The sequence below is a fragment of the Carcharhinus amblyrhynchos genome, chromosome 9, assembly GCF_965287045.1.
Source record: "Carcharhinus amblyrhynchos chromosome 9, sCarAmb.v2.hapA, whole genome shotgun sequence".
NCBI lineage: Eukaryota > Metazoa > Chordata > Chondrichthyes > Carcharhiniformes > Carcharhinidae > Carcharhinus > Carcharhinus amblyrhynchos.
In genome coordinates this window covers 36,747,438-36,768,894 of record NC_137332.1, presented here as the reverse complement: position 1 = coordinate 36,768,894, position 21,457 = coordinate 36,747,438, and the positions used below count along the sequence as shown (strand labels likewise).

Sequence of the window (21,457 nt, the reverse complement as noted above, 5' to 3'; positions counted from 1 at the left end):
GGCGCTGAAGTGTAGTGATTAGGGATTTTCATAGAATCCTACAGTGCAGAGGGAGGCCATTCGGCCAATCGAGTCTGCACCAATCACAATCCCACCCAGACCCTATCCCTATAACCCCATGCATTTACATTAACTAGTCCCCCTGACACTAAGGGGCAACATAGCATGACCAATCCACCTAAACCGCACATCTTTGGACTGTGGGAGGAAACTGGAATACCCAGAGGAAATCCATGCAGACATGGGGAGAAAGTGCAAACTCTGGAAAGACAGTGACCCAAGCTGGGAATTGAACCCGGGCCTCTGGCGCTGTGAGGCAGCATGGTGGCACCGTGTTGCCCCATTTTCACAGCAACTTCATTTTTGAATGTAAGCCTACTTGTGACACTAATAAATAAACTATGCCCCCTGCCTCCACGCACAAATCCTCTTTTCCGATCCCTACTTTTACCTCCCATTTACCATTTTGTTGCCATTAAGACTCTGTCCTGTTGGCTACTGAGGATCAGAAGGAACGGTATCTTATTTACATTATAGCACCACTGCTGACGTTACTTGGCAGAAGGAGTGTCAAGAAGCCATTAAGGTTGTGCTGTCATGATCACACTAATTCCGAAGCGGCAATGTTTTGGCTTCAGGAGTAATCCACTGCAACCAAAAGTGCGGGAGACAGAGAAAAACGGACAGGGAAGGTCCGATTGAAAGTGTTCTTACTGATTTAGTAGACTCTTGCTTTACTAGCTTTACTTGCTTTACTACTTGCTTTTACTGAGTGGACTCTTATTCTACTTATTATGTTAGCATTTTATTTTACTTATAGAATGCACTCGTTCCACGAGTGGGCTGTAAACACAATTGGGGAGATTTTGGTTTGGACCTTCAGTCAGCTCACTCCAGTGAAGTCATTTCTGGGCTCCCACTTGTGAAAGAAGTGGGACCCTGTGCTAAGAAGGAGTTAGTCGTTTGGGACAGATCACACTAGTATCTGCCAGTGAGCTGCGAATCTGTGCTGAAGAGCTCTCAGTCTGCCGATAGTTCAATGTATGTTGCGCGTCAGCGGAACCAAGACAGCCTTACTACCTGGAGGTAGGTTTTAAACCGGTTCCTCAGCCACTTTTTGGTTTTGATCATTTTTAGCGGCGATGAGCCGGAGGGGCTCTTTCTCTGACTTGGTTTGGGGTCAATGACCGGCTCCCTCCTGAAGCTTTCTAGAACTTCACTCGACTCAGATCTTTCCAGCTTTTGTTTTTGGGACCATCTCCGGGTTTTCGTCGACCTTTCATCCCTGGTCCAGCCATGAGTGCGGACTGCAGCGGCTATTATAATGCCGAAAACGCCTTCGTTCCCAACTTCACCTGTCCCAAACCGGACAGCCAGCTGAGCGCAGTCTTCTGCTGTGGTTTCAACGATATCAAATACTGCTGCGATGACCCCAACAGCTTCTTCCCTTACCAGTACAGCTACATGTGGTGGTTAAGGTAAGCAAAGTCATCCCTTACACTTTAGAACGCCATCTACAAAGGTATATCTTTTCTTGTACATAGCAACAATATTTAATAAACCCTCACATCCTCCAGACCAGGGCAAGTGAAGACCAACTCGGTTTTATTGTTGCTAACACTCCTAAAATAGAGGGTGAAGTCAAAGTGAATCAAGCAAAAGGGTGGTAAGGTGGTACAGTGGTTAGGACTGCTGTCTTACAGTTCCAGGGGCCTGGATTCGATTCCCGGCTCGGGTCACTGTCTGTGCGGAGTTTGCACATTCTCCCCATGTCTGCATGGGTTTCCTCCGGGTGCTCTGGTTTCCTCCCACAGTCCAAAAATGTACGGATTACGCGCATTGGCCATGCTAAATTGCCCCTTCGTGTCCTAGGATGTGTAGGTTAGAGGGAGTTACGGGGTACATTTGTGGAGTTACAGGGATAGGAGCTTGGGTGGAATTGTCGTGCAGTCTTGATGGGCCAAATGGTTTCCTCCTGCACTGTAGGATTTTATGAAATCTGCTGTTATGAGCGTCGCAACAGCCATATTTGTGATTTAACTCAAACAAGAGTCAGTGAGAATAAGTCAGTGCCAAAACACAATTGTAACACTGAATTGACTCCATTATTCTGAGTCGTGTCAAATTATCTTCGCCTGTTAAATTAAAAACTAAGTGTGAACCCCGCAGAAAAACGGCCCATACCCTATGAATGGCAATGTAAACTCTTGTGAGCTTTGGCAGAAGATTCAGTGTGGAAATGCTGAGTTTTAGGTTGTCAGTGTCACTCTTGGTGGGTATCTATTGCTACCGTCGGCACTCCCACTTTAGCTTGAAGTTACTGCAGGTCTTTTACAATGTGAGAGACTCACTGCAGAGGTTTCCTAGAATTGTGGCTTTCCAAAGGTTTTCTGGAAAAGGGCGCACTGTTTTCTTTGGGTCGTTCAATCTGAGCATTGCTGTGAAACATTACTCTGCACTCCAGGTGGTTCCCAGGAACGCATGACTCCTGGACATTTGGCTGCCAGCCCAGAGTAAATTTACCTGGAATCATGCAACTGGCAATGCAATTTGGGGGAAAGGGGCTTAGCGGGGGTTTATAGCTCAGTCAGTCTTACTGAGTCTAGGCAGAGCTCCAAAGCCACTTGTATTTCAAGGAAACATGTATTTTGTAAAAGAGATATATAATACGCACTCCTGTATTTCGACCCAGACACAAATAAATTCAAATGTTCAGGCACATAAATATCCACCTCCACTGAAAACAACTAAACAAATGCGCACAATATTCTGCTGGCTTTATTTATGCTCCCCCCCCCCCCCCCGCCACCTTGGGAAGGTTCAGTTGTATTATAATATCGAACCACTTTCAAGAAGTAAAACAGAAAATGCTGGAAAATCTCAGCAGCTCTGACAGCATCTGTGGAGAGAGAATAGAGCCAATATACGGGATTTTATGGCCTCTCTCGTCCCAAAACCATAAAATCCAGCCCGAGATCAACAGACTTTCCCATTGTCCGCCTCCTTGCCCGCTCAGATTCCCGGAGTGATAAAATTCTGGCCAATGTTTCGAGTCTGGATGAACCTTCGGCAGAGCTGAAGGCAATAGAAAATAGAACAAAATTTATACTGTTAAAATGCGGGGATGGACAAAGATGTCATGGACAAAAAGACAAAAGGAATGTAAATAATGGTGATTATGGCTAAGACGAGTGCTGATAACGGCCATAAAGAGACCAGAATGTGTAAATCACAGAACAAAGGTAAGCAGAATGTCAAAGGACAACATAAGAACATAAGAAATAGGAGCAGGAGTAGGCCATCTAGCCCTTCGAGCCTGCCCTGCCATTCAATAAGATCATGGCTGATCTGTAGTGGCTCAGTTCCACATTCCCGCCCTCTCCCCATGACCCTTAATCCCCTCTCTTATCAAAAACCCATCAACCCTCTTCTTAAAAATATTTAGCGAGGTAGCCTCCACCACTTCAACAGGCAGAGAATTCCAGAGATTCACCACCCTTTGAGTGAAGAAGTTCCTCCTCAACTCCATTCTAAACCGCCCCCCCTTTATCTTGAGACTGTGCCCCCTAGTCCTACTGTCCTTTCTGAGCGGGAAGAGTCTCTCCACCTCTATCCTATCCATCCCATTCATCATCTTATACGTCTCAATGAGATCTCCCCTCATTCTTCAAAACTCTAACGAGTACAAGCCTAGTTTATTCAGCCTCTCCTCATAGCTCAACCCCCTCAACTCCGGCATCAGCCTAGTAAACCTCCTCTGCACTCCCTCCAAGGCCAAAATATCCTTGCGTAAGTACGGCACCCAAAACTGCACACAGTACTCCAGCTGCGGCCTCACCAATGCCCTATAAAGCCGCAGCAAGACCTCCCTACTTTTATATTCAATCCCCCTCGCTATGAAGGCCAGCATCCCATTCGGCTTCCTGACCACCTGCTGCACCTGCAAGCTGGGTTTTTGCGACTTGTGCACAAGGACCCCGAGGTCCCTCTGCACCGCCGCCTGCTGCAGTTTTTCTCCACGTAAGTAATAGTCCTTCCTACCATTATTCCTACCAAAGTGGACCACCTCGCACTTGCCAAAGTTAAATTCCATTTGCCAGTTCCTGGCCCATTCGCCCAGCCTATCTAGATCCTTCTGCAGACTCTCCACACTCTCCGCACAATTTGCCTTTCCACCAATCTTGGTGTCATCAGCAAATTTCGACACCATACACTCGGTTCCCTCCTCCAGATCATCTATATAAATGGTAAATAGCTGGGGCCCCAGCACCGACCCCTGAGGCACTCCACTAGTCACCAACCGCCAATCCGAATAGCACCCATTGACCCCCACTCTCTGCCTCCTATTTGACAACCAGTCCTCTATCCACGCTAACACCCTACCCCCAACTCCATGTCCCCTGACCTTCTGCAATAACCTCTTGTGAGGTACCTTGTCAAACGCCTTCTGAAAATCAAGAAAGACCACATCCACCGGCTCTCCTCTATCCACCGCCCTAGACACATCCTCATAGAACTCAAGTAAATTTGTCAGACACGACTTCCCCTTAACGAAACCGTGCTGCGTCTGCCCTATCAAGCAATTCCCCTCAAGATGCCTCGCTATTTCCTCCTTGATGACGGATTCTAACATTTTACCTACAACAGACGTTAAACTAACCGGCCTACAATTCCCCGCCTTTTGCCTGGCACCCTTCTTAAACAACGGCGTAACATTAGCCGCTTTCCAATCTTCCGGCACTTCCCCGGAATCCAGCGACGTCTGGAAAATAACCACGAAGGCATCCACTATCACCTCTGCCATTTCTTTCAGAACCCTCGGATGCATTCCATCCAGTCCTGGGGATTTGTCCACAATCAGCCCCTCCAGTTTGTCGAGCACCACCTCTCTAGTAACAGTCATGTCATCGAGACCCTCCAGTCCTACCACCTTTCCATCTCTAACACCCGGCAAATTATTCACGTCCTCCTCCGTGAAGACCGAAATAAAAAAGTTATTCAAGACCTCAGCCATTTCCCCATCCCCTACCACTAAGTCCCCCTTCTCATCCTCTAAGGGACCAACGTTCATCCTAGCCAGCCTCTTCCTTTTTATATACTTATAAAAACTGTTGCTATCCTTTTTTATATTAAGCACTAGCCCAGCTTCATAGTTTCTCCTACCCTTCTTTATCAATTTCTTTGTCAATCTTTGTTGACATTTAAACCTCTCCCAATCCTCTTCTCGCCCACTACTCTTAGCTACTCTAAACGCCTCCGCTTTTAATTTAACACTTTCCTTCACCTCCTTCGTTATCCACGGCTGATTACCTCTCCTCCTACGGTCCTTTTTGACCATCGGAATAAATTTCTGCTGAGCACCAAGAAAGATCTCCTTAAAAATCCTCCACTGCTCCTCAGCAGACCTACCTTCCAACGCGCTCCCCCAGTCCACATTCGCCAATTCCTCTCTCATCCTACCGTACTCCCCTCTGTTCAAACAAAGGACGCGTGTCCGGGAACCCACTTTGTCGTCCTCCATCTGCACCAGAAACTCCACCATACAATGATCACTCTCCCCAAGAGGATCCTTCACCGCAAGGTCCCTGATTCTACCCGCCTCATTACATAACACCAGATCCAAAACAGCTCGCTCCCTCGTCGGCTCCAACACACACTGTTCAAGGAAACTTTCCCGGCAGCATTCCAAGAACTCCTCCTCGAGCCCACCACGTCCAACATGGGTCGACCAATCAATACGCAGATTGAAATTCCCCATAATTACGGCCGTCCCATTCCTGCACGCCGCACTTATTTGCGCGTTAACAGCCCGCCCCACCTCCAGATCATTATTCGGGGGCCTATAGACGACACCCACCAGCGCCTTCCTCCCTTTGCTGTTCCTAATCTCTACCCACAACGATTCCACTTTCTGCTCTTTGGCTCCAATATCATCCCTTGCTACCACCCTGATGCTATCCTTAATCAGCAGAGCTACGCACCCCCTTTTCCCTCCCACCTATCCTTCCTAAACACTTGATACCCCTGGACATTCAGCTCCCAGTCCCTGTCACCTTGCAGCCACGTCTCTGTAATGGCCACCAGATCATATCCATTTGTGTCGATCTGCGCCACCAGCTCATCCACTTTATTCCAAATGCTTCGTGCATTCAGATAAAGTGCCTTCATCGCAGCCTTCCCCTGGACCCTATTCATACTCATGCCCCCTACTCCCTTTATTATTGGGACATCCTCGGCCTCCACCCTTACCTGTACCCTCTCCTTAACTTTAGGCCTCGTAATGTCACCTACCCTCGCACCCTCCCCCCCCAATTAGTTTAAAGCCCTGTCTACAGTCCTCTTTACACAATTCGCCAGCACTCTGGTCCCAGCACGGTTCAGACCAACCCCATCCCGCCCGAACAGGTCCCACCTACCCCAATGCTGGTGCCAATGCCCCATAAATTCAAACCCATTCCTCCCACACCAATCCCTGAGCCACCCATTCACTTCCTTAATCCTATCAACCCTACGCCTGTCTGCACTCGGTTCAGGCAGTAGCCCAGAGATGACCACCTTGTCGGTTCTACTTTGTAATTCCATTCCCAGCTTTTCGTACTCCTTCCCCAGATCCTCAGTTCGCATTTTGCCTACGTCGTCGGCACCCACATGAACCACAACGACCGGATTCTCACCCTCCCACTCCAGGTTCCTCTGCAGCCCAGATGTGACATCCCGGACCCGAGCACCAGGCAGACAACACACCCTTCTGTGCACTTTGTCATTTTGACAAAGGACAGTGTCAATACCCTTCACCCCACTATCCCCAATTACAACTACGTTCCTTTTCACCTTCTCTTTGCCTATGTCCTGCTGCATCACTGCACTGTGTGCAGTTTGCTCACCGACCTCACCTCCCTCGTCCTCGTCCAGACTGGAAGCAAGAACCTCAAACCTGTTATGCAGCTTGAGAGGCTGAGGCCTCCTCTCCCCACCCCCCTTCCTCCTCTCAGCAGCCCCCTCTTGTTCCTGACCCTTCGAGTTAGCCAGTCTAGGGGGGTGGATTCTCACCAACTTTTACAGATGCACCATAGAAAGCATTCTTTCTGTTTGTATCACAGCTTGGTATGGCTCCTGCTCTGTCCAAGACGGCAAGGAACCAGAAAGGCTCATGAAGCCCAGTCCATCACGCAAACCAGCCTCTCATCCGTTGACTCTGTCTACATTTCCTGCTGCCTCGGAAAAGCAGCCAGCATAATCAAGGACCCCATGCACCCTGGTTATAGTCTCTGCCACCTTCTTCCATTAGGAAAAAGATACAAAAGTCTGAGGTCACATACCAACCTACTCACGAATAGTTTCTTTCCTGCTGCCATCAGACTTTTGAATGGACCTACCCCATATTAAATTGAATTTCCTCTACACCCTAGCTATAACTGTAACATTGCATTCTGCACCCTCTTTTTTCCTTCTCTATGACAGGTATCCTTTGTCTGTGTAGCACGCAAGAAACAATACTTTTCATTGTATGCTAATACATGTGACAATAATAAAGCAAATCAAGATCTGTCTCCAGCAGCACTGACTCACCCTATCTCACCTTATTCCCAGTTTCAATTCATTCTTTGTCTCATTCGACGCCTTGATAAGAAAGATTTCCTCTTCCTTTTGGGTGCTAAGGAATGCAAGTTCATTGATACCATCTCAGAAAAACGGTCAGCTTTGCTGAAGCATCATCCAAACTCAGAATGTTGGCTCTATTCTCTCTCCACAAATGCTGATTGATTCCAGCATTTTCTGTTTTTGTTTCAGATTCCAGCATCCACAGTAATTTGCTTTTCACTTTCATGGTGTTTTTTATGACTATCAGAGTCATGTGGATCTACATTATTATGTATTAAGAGCATAGATTCCAAAAAAGCTGGGGTGCTTCAAGACAACCACACAATTCACATCTTAATTTATGGCCTTCAGCTATATGTGTCAGTATTTGTATGAAATGAGGGGAGTCAGAGGTTGAGAATGGGGACTGGGGGCTGTTGATAACCATACCATGTCTCAGTACAACAGGTCAACAAGTGAAAAGAAATGTTTTGCAGGCTTGGAAGGGCAGCCAGTAAAGATATTCACCGTCAATGTTAATATTGGCTGACAAGACACTCCTTGAGTCACTGACAGTCTTTTCCCCCCAAAAATGTTCATAACATTTATAAAAAATACAATACAACCCAAACAACCTGAAAATTATAGAAAGTGCCTGCCTCTATACAATATGTTTCACTCTTAAGTTCCGCCATACAAATTATGATCCTTCTGATATTTTCAATATGCATTCCATGCCAGACATGCAGCTTGGGAACTAAACATTTCAAATTGAAAAATCACATGAAGTGCAATAGACTTCAGCTTGCCTTCATATAACATATTCCTACCTGACTTGCTTCAATACAATTTCAATAATTTTGCTTTCATATTCAGTGTTAGGCATACAGCCCCTCAGTATGGCTGAACAGCCTTGGACAGCAGCCTTTTCCCATTATGTCTCCACAATGGCTGCCCCAAGCTTTAGTGTGTCCCTCAGTGTGCAGCCCTGGACCTCGGAATATGTCAATCTGCAACACTCAGTTGAGGATAGACCAAGTTTCGGGCAGACCAAAGTAGCAACTTTTTAGGTGGGGCTTGGTTTTTTTTAAAGGCACGACATTAGTGCCAATAAAGATTATTTAGCCCTTAACAGTGCAGTTGAGACTGGCCTGGCATTATCAAAATGGCCTTCTTCTGCACTGTAGGAGGTTCTATGATTCTATATATGGAGAAAGTGGGCCATAAAGAAAGGAAAAGAGAACTTCATATATAACACAAATAGTGAGGATCAGAACAAGGGGAATAATGTGGTCACAGACAAGAGAACGGAAGAATACGGCAAAACATATGATGGTAAAAGTTGCTATGTTACGGAAGAGTTATGGGAAGTAACTGTTTCATCATCCATATTGTATTATAAAGATGGTCATGAATTTATCTCATGTTGTAATGTGGAAATAGTAATTAATTATTCTCCTCATTGCAATATATACATGACAATGAATTAGTTTGCCTTGCCCTTTTCTCCTATATATTTATGTAATATATATATAATATATAAATAAAGAGGGTTTACTCCATTGATAGATGTTTTGTACATGTTAAATGATTATGTATTTTTTTGTGTTGTAAGATAGATGGTAGCTAGTAACACCCATGTTGTAGCAAAGAAATAGTGGTGAAATATTTCCAGTGCTGTGTACTTAAACTGTAGCAACTAGCCCCCCCAGCGTTTTAATATTTAGATGGTAAGATGTTTTTCTCCATGTAGTCCAGTATCAAAAGTCACCTATTAAATTTGCACCAAAGAATTAATAAGCCTTGAAGTAAAGTTTATTTATTAGCCACAAGTAGACTTACATTCACACTGCAGTGAAGACATTGTGAAAATCCCCTAGTCGCCACACTCCAGCATTTGTTCAGGTACACTGAGGGAGAATTAAGCATGACCAATTCACCTAACCTGCACATCTTTGGACTGTGGGGGGAAACTGGAGCACCCAGAGGAAACCCACACAAACACGGAGAGAACATGCAAACTTCACACAGACAGTGACCCAAGCCAGGAATTGAATCCGCGTCCCTGGCACTATGAGGCAGCAGTGCTAACCACTGTGCCACCCCTGAAGTCCCGCAATGCAAATTGATGTTTAAAGTGTACCTGACTTCAGTTACACAAACAGGAAAAATACATTTGACAAGAATAAAGCTAAAGCCACAGATTATATTCTAAAAAACATCTCGCTAAATTTAAAGCATTTTTGTCACTGCAAGCGCCGCATATTTTACCATGCCAGAAACATGCCCTTTGGATCAAAATCCTGAAGCTGTTGAGTACAATTGCTTCATTTCTATTTTTTTCAAATCTGCTCCTAGATAGTTTTCTCAGATTACATGTTCATGCTTGATAGCAAATGACCAGGAGCATTTTCTTTATTAGCATCTTTCTATGTTTGTTGTTCTCCATGTATTTCTGGTTCCCTCCCTTTCTGTTTTTTGTTTTGCCGTATTCTTCCGTTCTCTTGTCTGTGACCACATTATTTCCCTTGTTCTGATCCTCACTGTTTGTATAATATCTGAAGCTCTCTTTTCCTTTCTTTATGGCCCACTTTCTCCATATATAGAATCATAGAACCCCTACAGTGCAGAAGAAGGCCATTTTGTCCATCTGCACTGACAACAATTCCATCCAGGCCCTATCCCCGTAACCCCACATATTTGCACTGGTAATGACACTAAGGGGCAATTTAGTATAGCCAATTAATCTATCCACACATCATTTGACTGTGGGAGGAAATGCACGCAGACAGGGAGAACGTGCAAACTCCACCCAAGGCCAGAATTAAACCTGGGTCCCTGATGCAGTGAGGCAGCAGTGCTAATCACTTTGCCATTGTGCCACCTATTTGCTCTCAAGAAAGTGGTGGTTGCTCGCTTCTTAAGTTGCTGCAGTTCATGTGGCCTAAGTGCATTCACGCAGGAGTTAGGGAGGAAGTTCCAGTATTTGGATGCAGGCACAGTTAAGGACTGGCATCAGGTCAGGGTATGCAGGGTGGTGTTCTATGCACCTCCTAACCTGATCCTTCTAGATGATACAGGTCATGGGTTTGGAAGGTGCTGTCTAAGTTGCCTTGGTGAGTCTCTGATCTATGAGTATATGCTCTATGACTATCTCTATCTGTCACCGTATTTTTCTGTGTTTCTCTTTCTTGGTTCATGTACCTGTATTTATTTGTGTCTCCCTGTCCCAACTGGGAAGGTCCTGACTATTATGATGTAATTTTGGTGTGCTAAGCTGTGAGAAAATTTAGTGGTGTTGAAAGAACTGTATGTCAAGGACTTCTACATTCTTCCATAAGTTGATCGATGATTCTTTCACTTCTTTTTCTGAAATCCATCTCCAAGACTGTTGAGTTCAGGAAGACTTCTTGGGTGTGGATGACAATCCTTTAGAACTATTAGTGGGTCTATTTTTAAATGATCCTGGAACTGTGCATGGTACTCCAATGTCTGAAGTCTCCCATGATACTATATATAACTGGACAGTATTTTGCAGACCACTGAATCATTGTCCAGCTGTAAGTCAGCTGTTGACATTATGATTTAAACTGAGGATTCCAGGGACTGCTATGCTTGTTCGTGTTCCTGATGGTGGCTGGCTCCATGAGCTTGGAAGATTAAAGGGACTCAGCTATGCCATGCTTGCACTCAAGAGTGAATTGTGTTCAACCACCACTTCTGGTTCTTACTGTTACAAAATTCAAAATACCTATCTAAATCAGCAGTTGCAGGTGGGAAACTCTGGTTCCCAGTGGGCCTTGGGCCTTTTGAACATTCACCAGCCAGGAAATGGTCACACATTTGCAGTTCATGTTATTTCTATGTAGTTTGAGATTTTCATGGATGTGCTGATCAGGAAAGGATGTATGCTTGGTCACATATTTATACTTCATATTTTCCCATGATCGTATATGTGGACGAATGTGTCTAAATGCAGAGGAATCTTTCTCAAATTAATCATTTGTTATTTTTTCAGTATTTTAAACCGCAACATGTATGTATCCTAAGATCAAATGTAAAAGCAAATCTCTTCTTGTACAATCTGTTTCAGTATTGGGGCTCTGGTGGGACTGTCTATAGCAGCAGTGGTTCTCCTAACATTTGTCATCACAGTTTTTGTGCTGTGCTATCTTTTCATCTGCACTAAACCACAGTCCAGGCTGGATACTGGATTAGATTTGCAGACAGCTGGTAAGTTAACTTTATTTGAAATTGGTTTTATAGATGTTTGACATTGTATGCGCTATTAATATGCTTACTTCGTCTTTGAAAACCCTTTGAAATGTGGTGGCAATAGGCACAAGTTGATAAATTGTAAATCCAGTAGAATTACATAGCACTCTTTTTTTAATTCATTCATCAGAGGTGGGTGTTGTTGGAAAGGCCAGCATTTACTACCCAGTTTCACTGCATTTGAGATGGTGGTGATGAATTGCCTTCATGCACAATTGTAGTCATTGTGGTATGCCCACAGTGCTGTGAGGAAGGAAGTTTCAGGATTTTGATCCAATGAAAGTGAAGGAACGGCGATATATTTCAAAGTCAGGATGATGTGTGTCTTGGAGAAGAACGTGCAGGTGGCAGTGTTCCATGCATTTGCTGCCCTTGTCCTTCTAGGTTGTAGAAATTGTAGGTTTGCAAGGTGCTGTGGTAGTAGCCTTGGCAAGATGATGCTGTGCATCTTATAGATGTTACGCAAGGGTTGCCATTGTGTGCTGATGATAGAGGGAGTGAATATTCCAGCTGCTGGGTGCTGTGCCAATCAAGCAGGCTGCTTTGTCTTGAATAGTATGAAGTTTCTTGAGTGTTGTTGGAGTTACATTCATCTAGGCTAGCAGAGAGTACTCCATCACACTCCTGATTTGTGCCTTGTCGATGTTAGATATGCTCTGTGGAATCGGACAGGGAGTTACTCAGCCTTTGGCCTGTTCTTGAATCCATTGTGTTTATATGTCTGGCCCAGTCCAGTTTCTGGCCAATAGTGACCCCAATGTGTTGATGGTGGGAGATTTGGTGAATGTCAAGAGGAGATGGTTAGCTTCTCTCTTGGTGGAGATGGTCATTGCTGGGCATGAGTGTTATTTGTCAGAGCTGCCAGCCTGCCAAAACTGCAGACCCACTGATTGGACTGGGCCAAGAAGCCATTGCATAGAAGATTGTGCAGACGGCAGGTCTCAAAAAACCTCACGATTGGGATATGTATTTGTCCCCAGTGGAAGACTATTTTCAAAGCTGGCAAGGTTCTGCCTAAGCCTGAATTTTGGCAAGTCTTGTCGCATATGTAAGGTGTGAATTAGACACGAGGATGTGTTTCTTTTATGGTGAATACTGGACCTGCGGAACAGGCTGTGGTGAGCGCTGATTCACTGAATTCATCGAAGTGAGAACTGGATATAGTTCTAGCCGGACAGGGAACACGTCAAACAATAGGTAGGTAGGTACAAATGCTGTCTCTAGTATAGTTTCAACCACCTAAAGGGGTACGAGAAGAATTTTCAAGTTTTTTTTTCTAATTGACCTGTGTTTTTATCTGAATTTTTGCCTCACTGATATTATTTGGCTTTTAATTTAAGCATCTTCCAAGCATTCCAGTTTAATGAGACAAACAAGAACAGTTGTTGACTCTTTAATTCATTCAACAATTTCTTTCTTTATTTAGCCATTTCAGGTGCCAACTCAGACTTAAACAATTGCAACTCATTAACTCTTTTACTGAACTTTAACTCTTAACTGAACATTAACTCTCAACTGAACTTTAACTCTTAACTTTAACTGAACCTTAACTTTAATTATTTAACTGAAAATAGATACTACTGAGTTTAGGAAAACCTTGGCCAAGAAATAGTTCCGATGTAGAATCTATCTTCTCTCTGAGGAAAATTCCTTCCGGGCATGCTTATTATGATGGTTAATCTCTATATAGTTGTCTTTGGCAAACAAAGGACTGCAATGCTTTTTATCCACAAATTCTCCACATGCTTCCAGAAGACTCTTTGTTATCCAGTCGACTATATAACCAGAAACCAATCACATGGCTCAAATGTCCAACACAATTACTTGTGAACAACACCATTATGCTTACTTCATATGACATGTCCCACACATAACGCCAATAAAATTTAAGGCCATTATATCTGTCAGAGGTAAACAACTTCCCTTATTTAGTAAACACAGGAAGCTTCAGGCCATAGTTCTCAGACCAGAATCGTGAATCAGTAACTTTATGACCTGCATCTGGCTTTAATTATAAGTTGACCGAAAATCCCAGCATGCTTAACTCTCAAACAGAATAGCCATTTTAAAGCCATTACTGTTATTATATAATTGTTGTATCATTCTTTCTCCATCTACACTGAGGAGAGAGGCTTTGTGGTGGAGAGAGTTTTAATTGTGATGTACCAACACTGCACCAAATAAATGACAGAATCTTGTAAGATCTGTGGAGGTGTTCTTGGGGGCTGAACCAGGAGGGAACTAGGAACTGATTTGACGCTGTGCAGCCTCTGGATGATTTTGCCAGAGGTGGGGTCACGCTGGGAATGGCTCCCCGGCCAGCATTGCTGCGAGGCCAATAAATAGTGATTAGGAAACTCATTAGAAAGGTCAGTAAGGGCTCAGCTGGAAGCTACCTGGTATCGGAGAGGCCTCCCGCTGAGTGCTGAGCCTGGTAACATCCTCCAGATGGGGTAGCTAATGGGGACAGAGACTAAGCTCCATTGATGGAGCCACAAGAGGAAGCTCCAGACCTGCCACCCTAACACTTCACTCCACCAGGGATTTTGTCTGCTCCGAGTGGCCAGCTACCAGTATATCATTTTTAAATTGGATGCCTGCCTCTGGAATTGTCTCCATATTGACATGCCCTCATGCTCTCTTTGCCTCCTAAGCAGCACCCACTGACCCCGGTAGAATTACTGACCTGACAAAGCTGCAGGCCCACTGAATGAACTGCATATTGGAGGCAGCCTCATGAAGATTGCACAGGTAGACGGGTCTCAAAAATCCTCATGTCATGAGCAACATGACATGTATTTGTCACCAATGGAAATAGATTTTCAAAGGTGGTGAGATTCTACCCAAAGCAACTGTTGAATATTTGTGGGATAGGATGTACCAGACTCTCATTGTATTGAGATGGTCAGTATACCCACTTCTAAAATAATCATTATCTTAGTTTTTTAAAAATTAATTATGCAATGCCTATTCATTCACGTGATGTGGACCAGCATATACTGACCATCCCTGAGGACATTTAAGAGTCAACCACATTGCTGTGTGGCAGGAGTCACATCTATGCCAGATCAGATCATTTCATGATCACCATTAGACTTATAATTCCAGGTTTTGTTTATTGAATTCGAAGTTCAGCATCTGCCATGGTGGGCTTCAAGCACAGATACCCAGAGCATTACCCTGGGTCACTGGATTACTAGTCTAGTGACAATACCACTACACTGCCTCCTCTTAAATGTATATTAATGCTGCTGTTAAGCTTTTAGCTTGTGCCAGAGAAGTACAAACAGCAACTCCATAAAGAAATACATCAAATTTAATAGACTTTTCTATTGCCTAAACATTATGTGAGAAGGTGCACATGCACTGATCATGAGTGGGAGGTGGTCAGCTGCATTAATACTGATTTTGAATGCACAATTTAATAGGTATTTAATTCTTAACAGCAATTAAATTCAATATGACATTTTTGCATGACAAATCCTTTTGCTGTAATTTATTAGTTGTGAAGCGATCGCAGCATTGCCGTTGTCCTCTTCTTCTTCACTGGTCACTTACTAATAAGTAAAATTGTTCACTGAAGCAACTCCATGTCACTGGTCATGGGTTCAGTGGGTCCTTTGTGGCTGATCCTAGAGCCATCTCTCAGACTGCACACTTAGCAGGTGTTTCTGGGAGGTGGACTTGGTCCTTGTACTCAAGATTGCTGGCATTCCTTTCTCAGGCAGCTTTTCTGGACCTCCTCTTGTTCTTGAAGAATTGCATCCCTTCAGTTGGGAGGTCCCTCCAGGTAGGTTTCTTCTGAGCAAGAATGTCTTGGGAGTTGATGTCAGTTGTACTCGTTGAGGTAAGCCTTCAGGATATCTTTGAAGTGCTTCCTTCGTCCTCCTGTTGTTTAGGTGCCTTCCTAAGCTGAGTGAAAAAGATTTACTTTGGCAATTGGGACTTTGGCATTCTAAGCATATGGCTGTCCCAAAAGAGTTGGTTTTGGATGATCATGGCCTTGATGCTGGTGCTCTTGGCTCCTTCAAGGATACTGATGTTAGTATGCCTATCATCCCAGCTGATGCAGAGATGCAGTCTCAGTAGCATTGATGGTATCTGTCCAGGGCCTTCAGGTGGCGCTTGAACATAGCCCAAATTTCTGAGCTGTAGAAAAGAGTTGGGAGAACGACTGCCTTGTGCACAAGATCTTAATGTCAGGCTAGAAGTCATTGCTGTTGAAGTCTCTTGCCCTTAGGTGTCCGAAGATGGTCTTGTGGATTGAATACGATGTTGGATCTCTGTGACAATATCAGTCTTAGATGACGGGTAGCTCCCCAGGAAGGGGAAATTTTCCACATTTGGGAGGATCATTCTAATAACCTCATGATAGTTATCAATACTGATGCAATTTACACTCCTAAATTACAAGTATATGTAATTTAGTTAGATACTATTGCCTTTTGTTGAGTGTGTGTAAGTGTACATTTAATGTGCATTGACTGTCAATTATTGAAAACTGGATATTATTAATTTAACTAATTTTCACTTGCTGAAAAATAGAAGAGTCATTGCAACTGAAGGAGGCAGCTTGGAAACTACAAAACAAGCTGGATAACCAGGAAGAAAGAAAGCAGATGAGTTTTAATACACAGAAGCACTGCTGTTACAACACGGAGATTGACCCGCTTTTGAGAAGTAACGCCAAATTCCCCAAAGAGGAATACCTCGCCTTGTAATTTGTTAAAAGTGTGTGGGAAATTGTGAAATATCCTTCAGAAACATTTAATAGTTAACTGACAGAAATACCTAACATTCACTTTAAGATGAACACTTAGCAGCTTATTTATTTAACTAACAGAATTTTAACTAAACAAGTAACATACCAAATAAAATAAGATTTGACTGGAATGCTGTTCAAAGAAGTACAAAATCCATTCATTAATCAAAAAAAGTAATAACAGAATTTATTCACGCTCAAAAAAAATACAACCAGGTTTTGTGTCTTTCAGAACTTTCTGGAGTTTCTTGGTTGATTCCTCTGTCTCTAAGTTATTTTCGATTTTTGGTAACTTTTGCTTGTTAGTTGGTGTGTTCTCTTAAGACACATATAAAGCTGGCAGAGTGGAGAGCTGCTCTCTCCCTCTCAAGACTTGAGAGGTGGCAATTGTTATCCTGTTTGTCCTTCTTGCACTCTCTTTTATACCTGTGATGACCTATCAATTTTCCTACAAAGGATTGGTCTGATTTTTTTCAACATTATTAAATTCAAATCTTATAGATTCTTGGTAGCTGAATGTTTGCTTTAAATTGATTGGGCAAAATTCAAACAGGAAGTCTTTGTCAAGACTACTGCTTGACTTTTTGATACAAATGTTTCAGCTTGGATTTTGGACGTACTTTGCATTTTAAACCTCCAAGCACTGAAAAAAAAGCTTTTAAAGAGACTACACAATGTTTTTTTTTCACTGGCATTTTTACAATTTTTTACATCTTTATCAACATCACATTTCAACTTCACAAACTCAACATTGCACACTGGAAGGGAAGCTGGAAAACACATACCTGCTATCAACAGAGGACAGTACAGTTAGGAAGACAGGCAGTCTTCTCTGCAGGTGAGAGTGTAACTGCTAAAGACCGATGTGTTACCTGCACAATGCCAGGGTTCAGGACAGATGCTCAGGGCTTGAAAGGAACTCCCAGTGGGAGGGAAATAATTCAGCTGTCATGATCCATGTTGGTAATAATGACAGGCCTAGGAAACAAGTTCACCTTAGGCATTATGAGCAGTTACAGATTAAGTTTAAAAAGCAGAACCACAAAGGTAATAAACTTTGTTTTACTGCCTGAGCCATGAGTAAATTTGCATAGGTTACATAAGATTGGATGCAAGGCTCAAATATTACTGAGGGAGAAATGGGTTTTAATTAATTGGCATTGGCACCAGAATTGGGGAAAGAAGGAGCTGTATCATTGGAACAGCCTTCATATGAGCTGTGCTAGAACCAATATCCTGGTATAACTCAGGCTGTAGAGGGGGCTTAAAATAAATGGTGGGGAGGGATCACGTAAGGAGAGATTTGATAAGTTTAAAAGTAAGGACAAGGCAATTGTGCAGAGTAAGGATACAGATAATAATAGCTAGAATATGACTGGAAGGGACAAGGTGTACAAACTTGAGAGTACACCAGCATTTAAGGTCAGAATGTGAAAGAACAGTAAAAAGGTAGAATTAAAAGCTCTGCAACGGAATGCAAATACCATTCATAAGATGTACAAACTGATATCACAACTAGAAATAAATAAGCATGACCTGACAGCCATTACACAGATATGGTTGCAAGCTGACCAAACCTGGGACCTGAATATTCAAAGGTGTTTGCCATTTGGAAGGATAGGAAGAAAATGATGGGGTAGATCTGTTAATAAAGGATGAAATTAATGCAGTAGTGAGAGATGACATTGGTTCAGAAGAGCATAATGTATAATTGACTTGGGTGGAGATCAGAAATAGCAAAGGAAATAATAAGTCAACTGTGGAAGTAGTTTATAGGCCTCTTAACTGTCATGTTGTTATCAGTGTATCTTCACATCCATAGTGTTTTCTTTACCCTCTGGGGAATAGTCAGGAAGTGTTGGAAAGACGTCCACTCAATTACATACCTTGGGACACCAAGGGGCAATTTAGCATGAACAATCCACCTAACCTACACATCTTGGGACACTAAGAACATAGAACATAGAACATTACAGCGCAGAACAGGCCCTTCGGCCCACGATGTTGCGCCGACCAGCTTTTTAAAAAAAACAACACTAACCCACTAATCTAAACCAATCCGATTTCGTCCATAAACCTATCCACAGATCTCTTAAACGCCCCCAAACTAGGCGCATTTACAACTGCAGCTGGCAGGGCATTCCAGTCCCTCACCACCCTCTGGGTAAAGAACCTACCCCTGACATCAGTCCTATAACTACCCCCCCTTAATTTAAAGTCGTGCCCCCTCGTGCTAGCTTTCTCCATCCTAGGAAAAAGGCTATCACTATCTACCCTGTCTAAACCTCTAATCATCTTATATGTTTCAATAAGGTCCCCTCTTAGCCGCCTTCTTTCCAGCGAAAACAACCCCAAATCTCTCAGTCTCTCCTCATAGGATCTCCCCTCCATAACAGGCAACATCCTGGTAAACCTCCTCTGCACCCTCTCCAAAGCCTCTACATCCTTCCTGTAATGTGGGGACCAGAACTGCACACAATACTCCAAGTGCGGCCGCACCAGAGTTGTGTACAGTTGCATCATGACGCTGCGACTCCTAAATTCAATCCCCCTACCAATAAACGCCAAGACACCGTATGCCTTCTTAACAACCTTATCTACTTGATTCCCAACTTTCAGGGATCTATGTACACATACACCTAGATCCCTCTGCTCCTCCACACTATTCAAAGTCCTCCCGTTAGCCCTATACTCAACACATCTGTTACTCCTACCGAAATGAATTACCTCACACTTCTCCACATTAAACTCCATCCGCCACCTCGCGGCCCAGCTCTGCAACCTTTCTAAGTCACCCTGCAAACTATGACACCCTTCCTCACAATCTACCACACCTCCGACTTTGGTGTCATCAGCAAATTTACTAATCCACCCAACTATACCCTCATCCAGATCATTAATAAAAATTACAAACAGCAGTGGCCCCAAAACAGATCCCTGAGGCACACCACTCGTAACCGAACTCCATGACGAATATTTACCATCAACCACCACCCTCTGTCTCCTATCTGCTAGCCAATTCCTGATCCAATTACCTAGATCACCCCCAATCCCATACATCTGCATTTTCTGCAGAAGCCTACCATGGTGAACCTTATCAAACGCCTTACTAAAATCCATATACACCACGTCAACTGCCTTACCCCTATCCACCTCTTTGGTCACTTTCTCAAAGAACTCGATAAGGTTAGTAAGGCACGACCTACCCGCTACAAAACCATGCTGACTGTCTCTAATCAATTCATTACTCTCCAAATAACTATAAATCCTGTCTCTAATAATCCTTTCCAAAACCTTACCCACCACAGAAGTAAGACTCACCGGTCTATAATTCCCAGGGAAGTCTCTTCTCCCCTTCTTAAACAATGGGACAACATTTGCTGTCCTCCAATCTTCCGGTACTATACCAGAGACCAACGACGATCTAAAGATCAGAGCCAGAGGCTCCGCAATCACCTCTCTTGCCTCCCAGAGAATCCTAGGGTAAATCCCATCCGGACCAGGGGATCTTAACATGTCCAGTTCTCCTCTCATCTACATCTTGGGACACTGAAGGAAATTTAGCATGGCTAATCCACCACTCGTGCACATCTTGGGACACCAAAAGGCAATTTAGCATGGGAAATCCATCTCTCGTAAACATCTTGGGACACTAAGGGGCAATGTAGCATGGCCAATCCACCTCTCATACACATCTTGGGACACTAAGAACCAATTTAGCATGGCCAATCCACCTCTCGGGCACATCTTGGGACACTGAGGGGTGATTTAGCACGTTCAATTCCCCCTAACCTACACGTCTTGGGACACTAAGGTCCAATCCATCTAACCTACACACCTGCAAACACTAAGGGGCAATTTTCCTGCCCCTAATAGGTGTCAGGAAAACTCATTATCATGAAAGGCAAATCTCTCAAAAAGCTCAATTATTGTCTTAACTAATAACTACTGTGCCAACTCTGTAACTTGACACAGAGCTTGTATTGGTCTTCAGGAACAGCTCAGAAACTATTTAATCATTTATATGGCTGTTTTATTTCTCTGCAGGAGCTGAACACATTTCAGAACTCTCAAATCAGTCCAGTGGGCCAAGTACAATTAGAAAGCAGTTTCAGAGTCGGAAATTAGATTGCGACAAACAGCCACCTGAACCTGACAAACTGTTCCAGAGATGTTTCATGGCTACCGTCACAACCATTAACATACAAGAGTCCTCCTGAAGTTCGAAGCCTCCAGTTTTCCACTTACAACTATCATGGTCCAAGAATAAAAATATTAAAGAAGAGCAAGATAGTAGTTTCTGATTGATAATTTCAGTTATTTACATTTTTCTTTAATTCTCTGCAAAATTGGCCAAAAGTTCAGATTGGCTTGGGAGTAGGGTGGGCCAAATTCTGACTAAATCTGGAATTTTGTGTCACAATTCTGATTAATAGATGAAGAAACCTATTTTTTAATACTGATTTCTAAAAAAATCTTTCGATTTTTGTTATGACCGAGGACTGTATTTGAAATATGCTAGACATGATGCATGACTTTCACATTCATTCAATAGACAGAATATTCTTTCATGCAAATAGGCTTGAAGGTCATATGTGATTCCACTGATGGCCATTTCGCAGAACATTTTACCTTGTTTTATTTAAGATCCACAGCAATACAGGGATTTTGCAGTGAATTAGCAAGTGATTTTTGAATCTGATGCCATTGCTCTTTTAAGAGTATAGTCTCTGAAACTTCAGATATTCTCTGTGTAATTATTTATATGCCAGTTTGAGATATTTACTGTGATTTACTGTATTTCTGGCTGAATTTACAAAAGGTAATGAGGCAGCACAC

General features: G+C 43.3%; 1 protein-coding gene across 1 annotated transcript; it reads left to right on the top strand.

Annotated features, from left to right (window-relative positions):
• Nucleotides 1-1,296: 1,296 nt before the first annotated feature.
• On the top strand, nt 1,297-20,838 carry LOC145348349 (protein shisa-like-2A). Its single transcript, XM_080196558.1, has 3 exons — nt 1,297-1,478; nt 11,675-11,814; nt 20,666-20,838. The coding sequence occupies exons 1-3, from the start codon at nt 1,297-1,299 to the stop codon at nt 20,836-20,838; spliced, it is 495 nt and encodes a 164-aa protein (XP_080052684.1).
• Nucleotides 20,839-21,457: the final 619 nt, after the last annotated feature.

Bases quoted from the DNA above. Each gene is read 5' to 3' on its own strand.
- LOC145348349 (XM_080196558.1), top strand. From the start codon at position 1,297: ATGAGTGCGGACTGCAGCGGCTATTATAATGCCGAAAACGCCTTCGTT. The intron at 1,479-11,674 runs GTAAGCAAAGTC...AATCTGTTTCAG, and splicing joins AGCTACATGTGGTGGTTAAG to TATTGGGGCTCTGGTGGGAC. The intron at 11,815-20,665 runs GTAAGTTAACTT...ATTTCTCTGCAG, and splicing joins ATTAGATTTGCAGACAGCTG to GAGCTGAACACATTTCAGAA.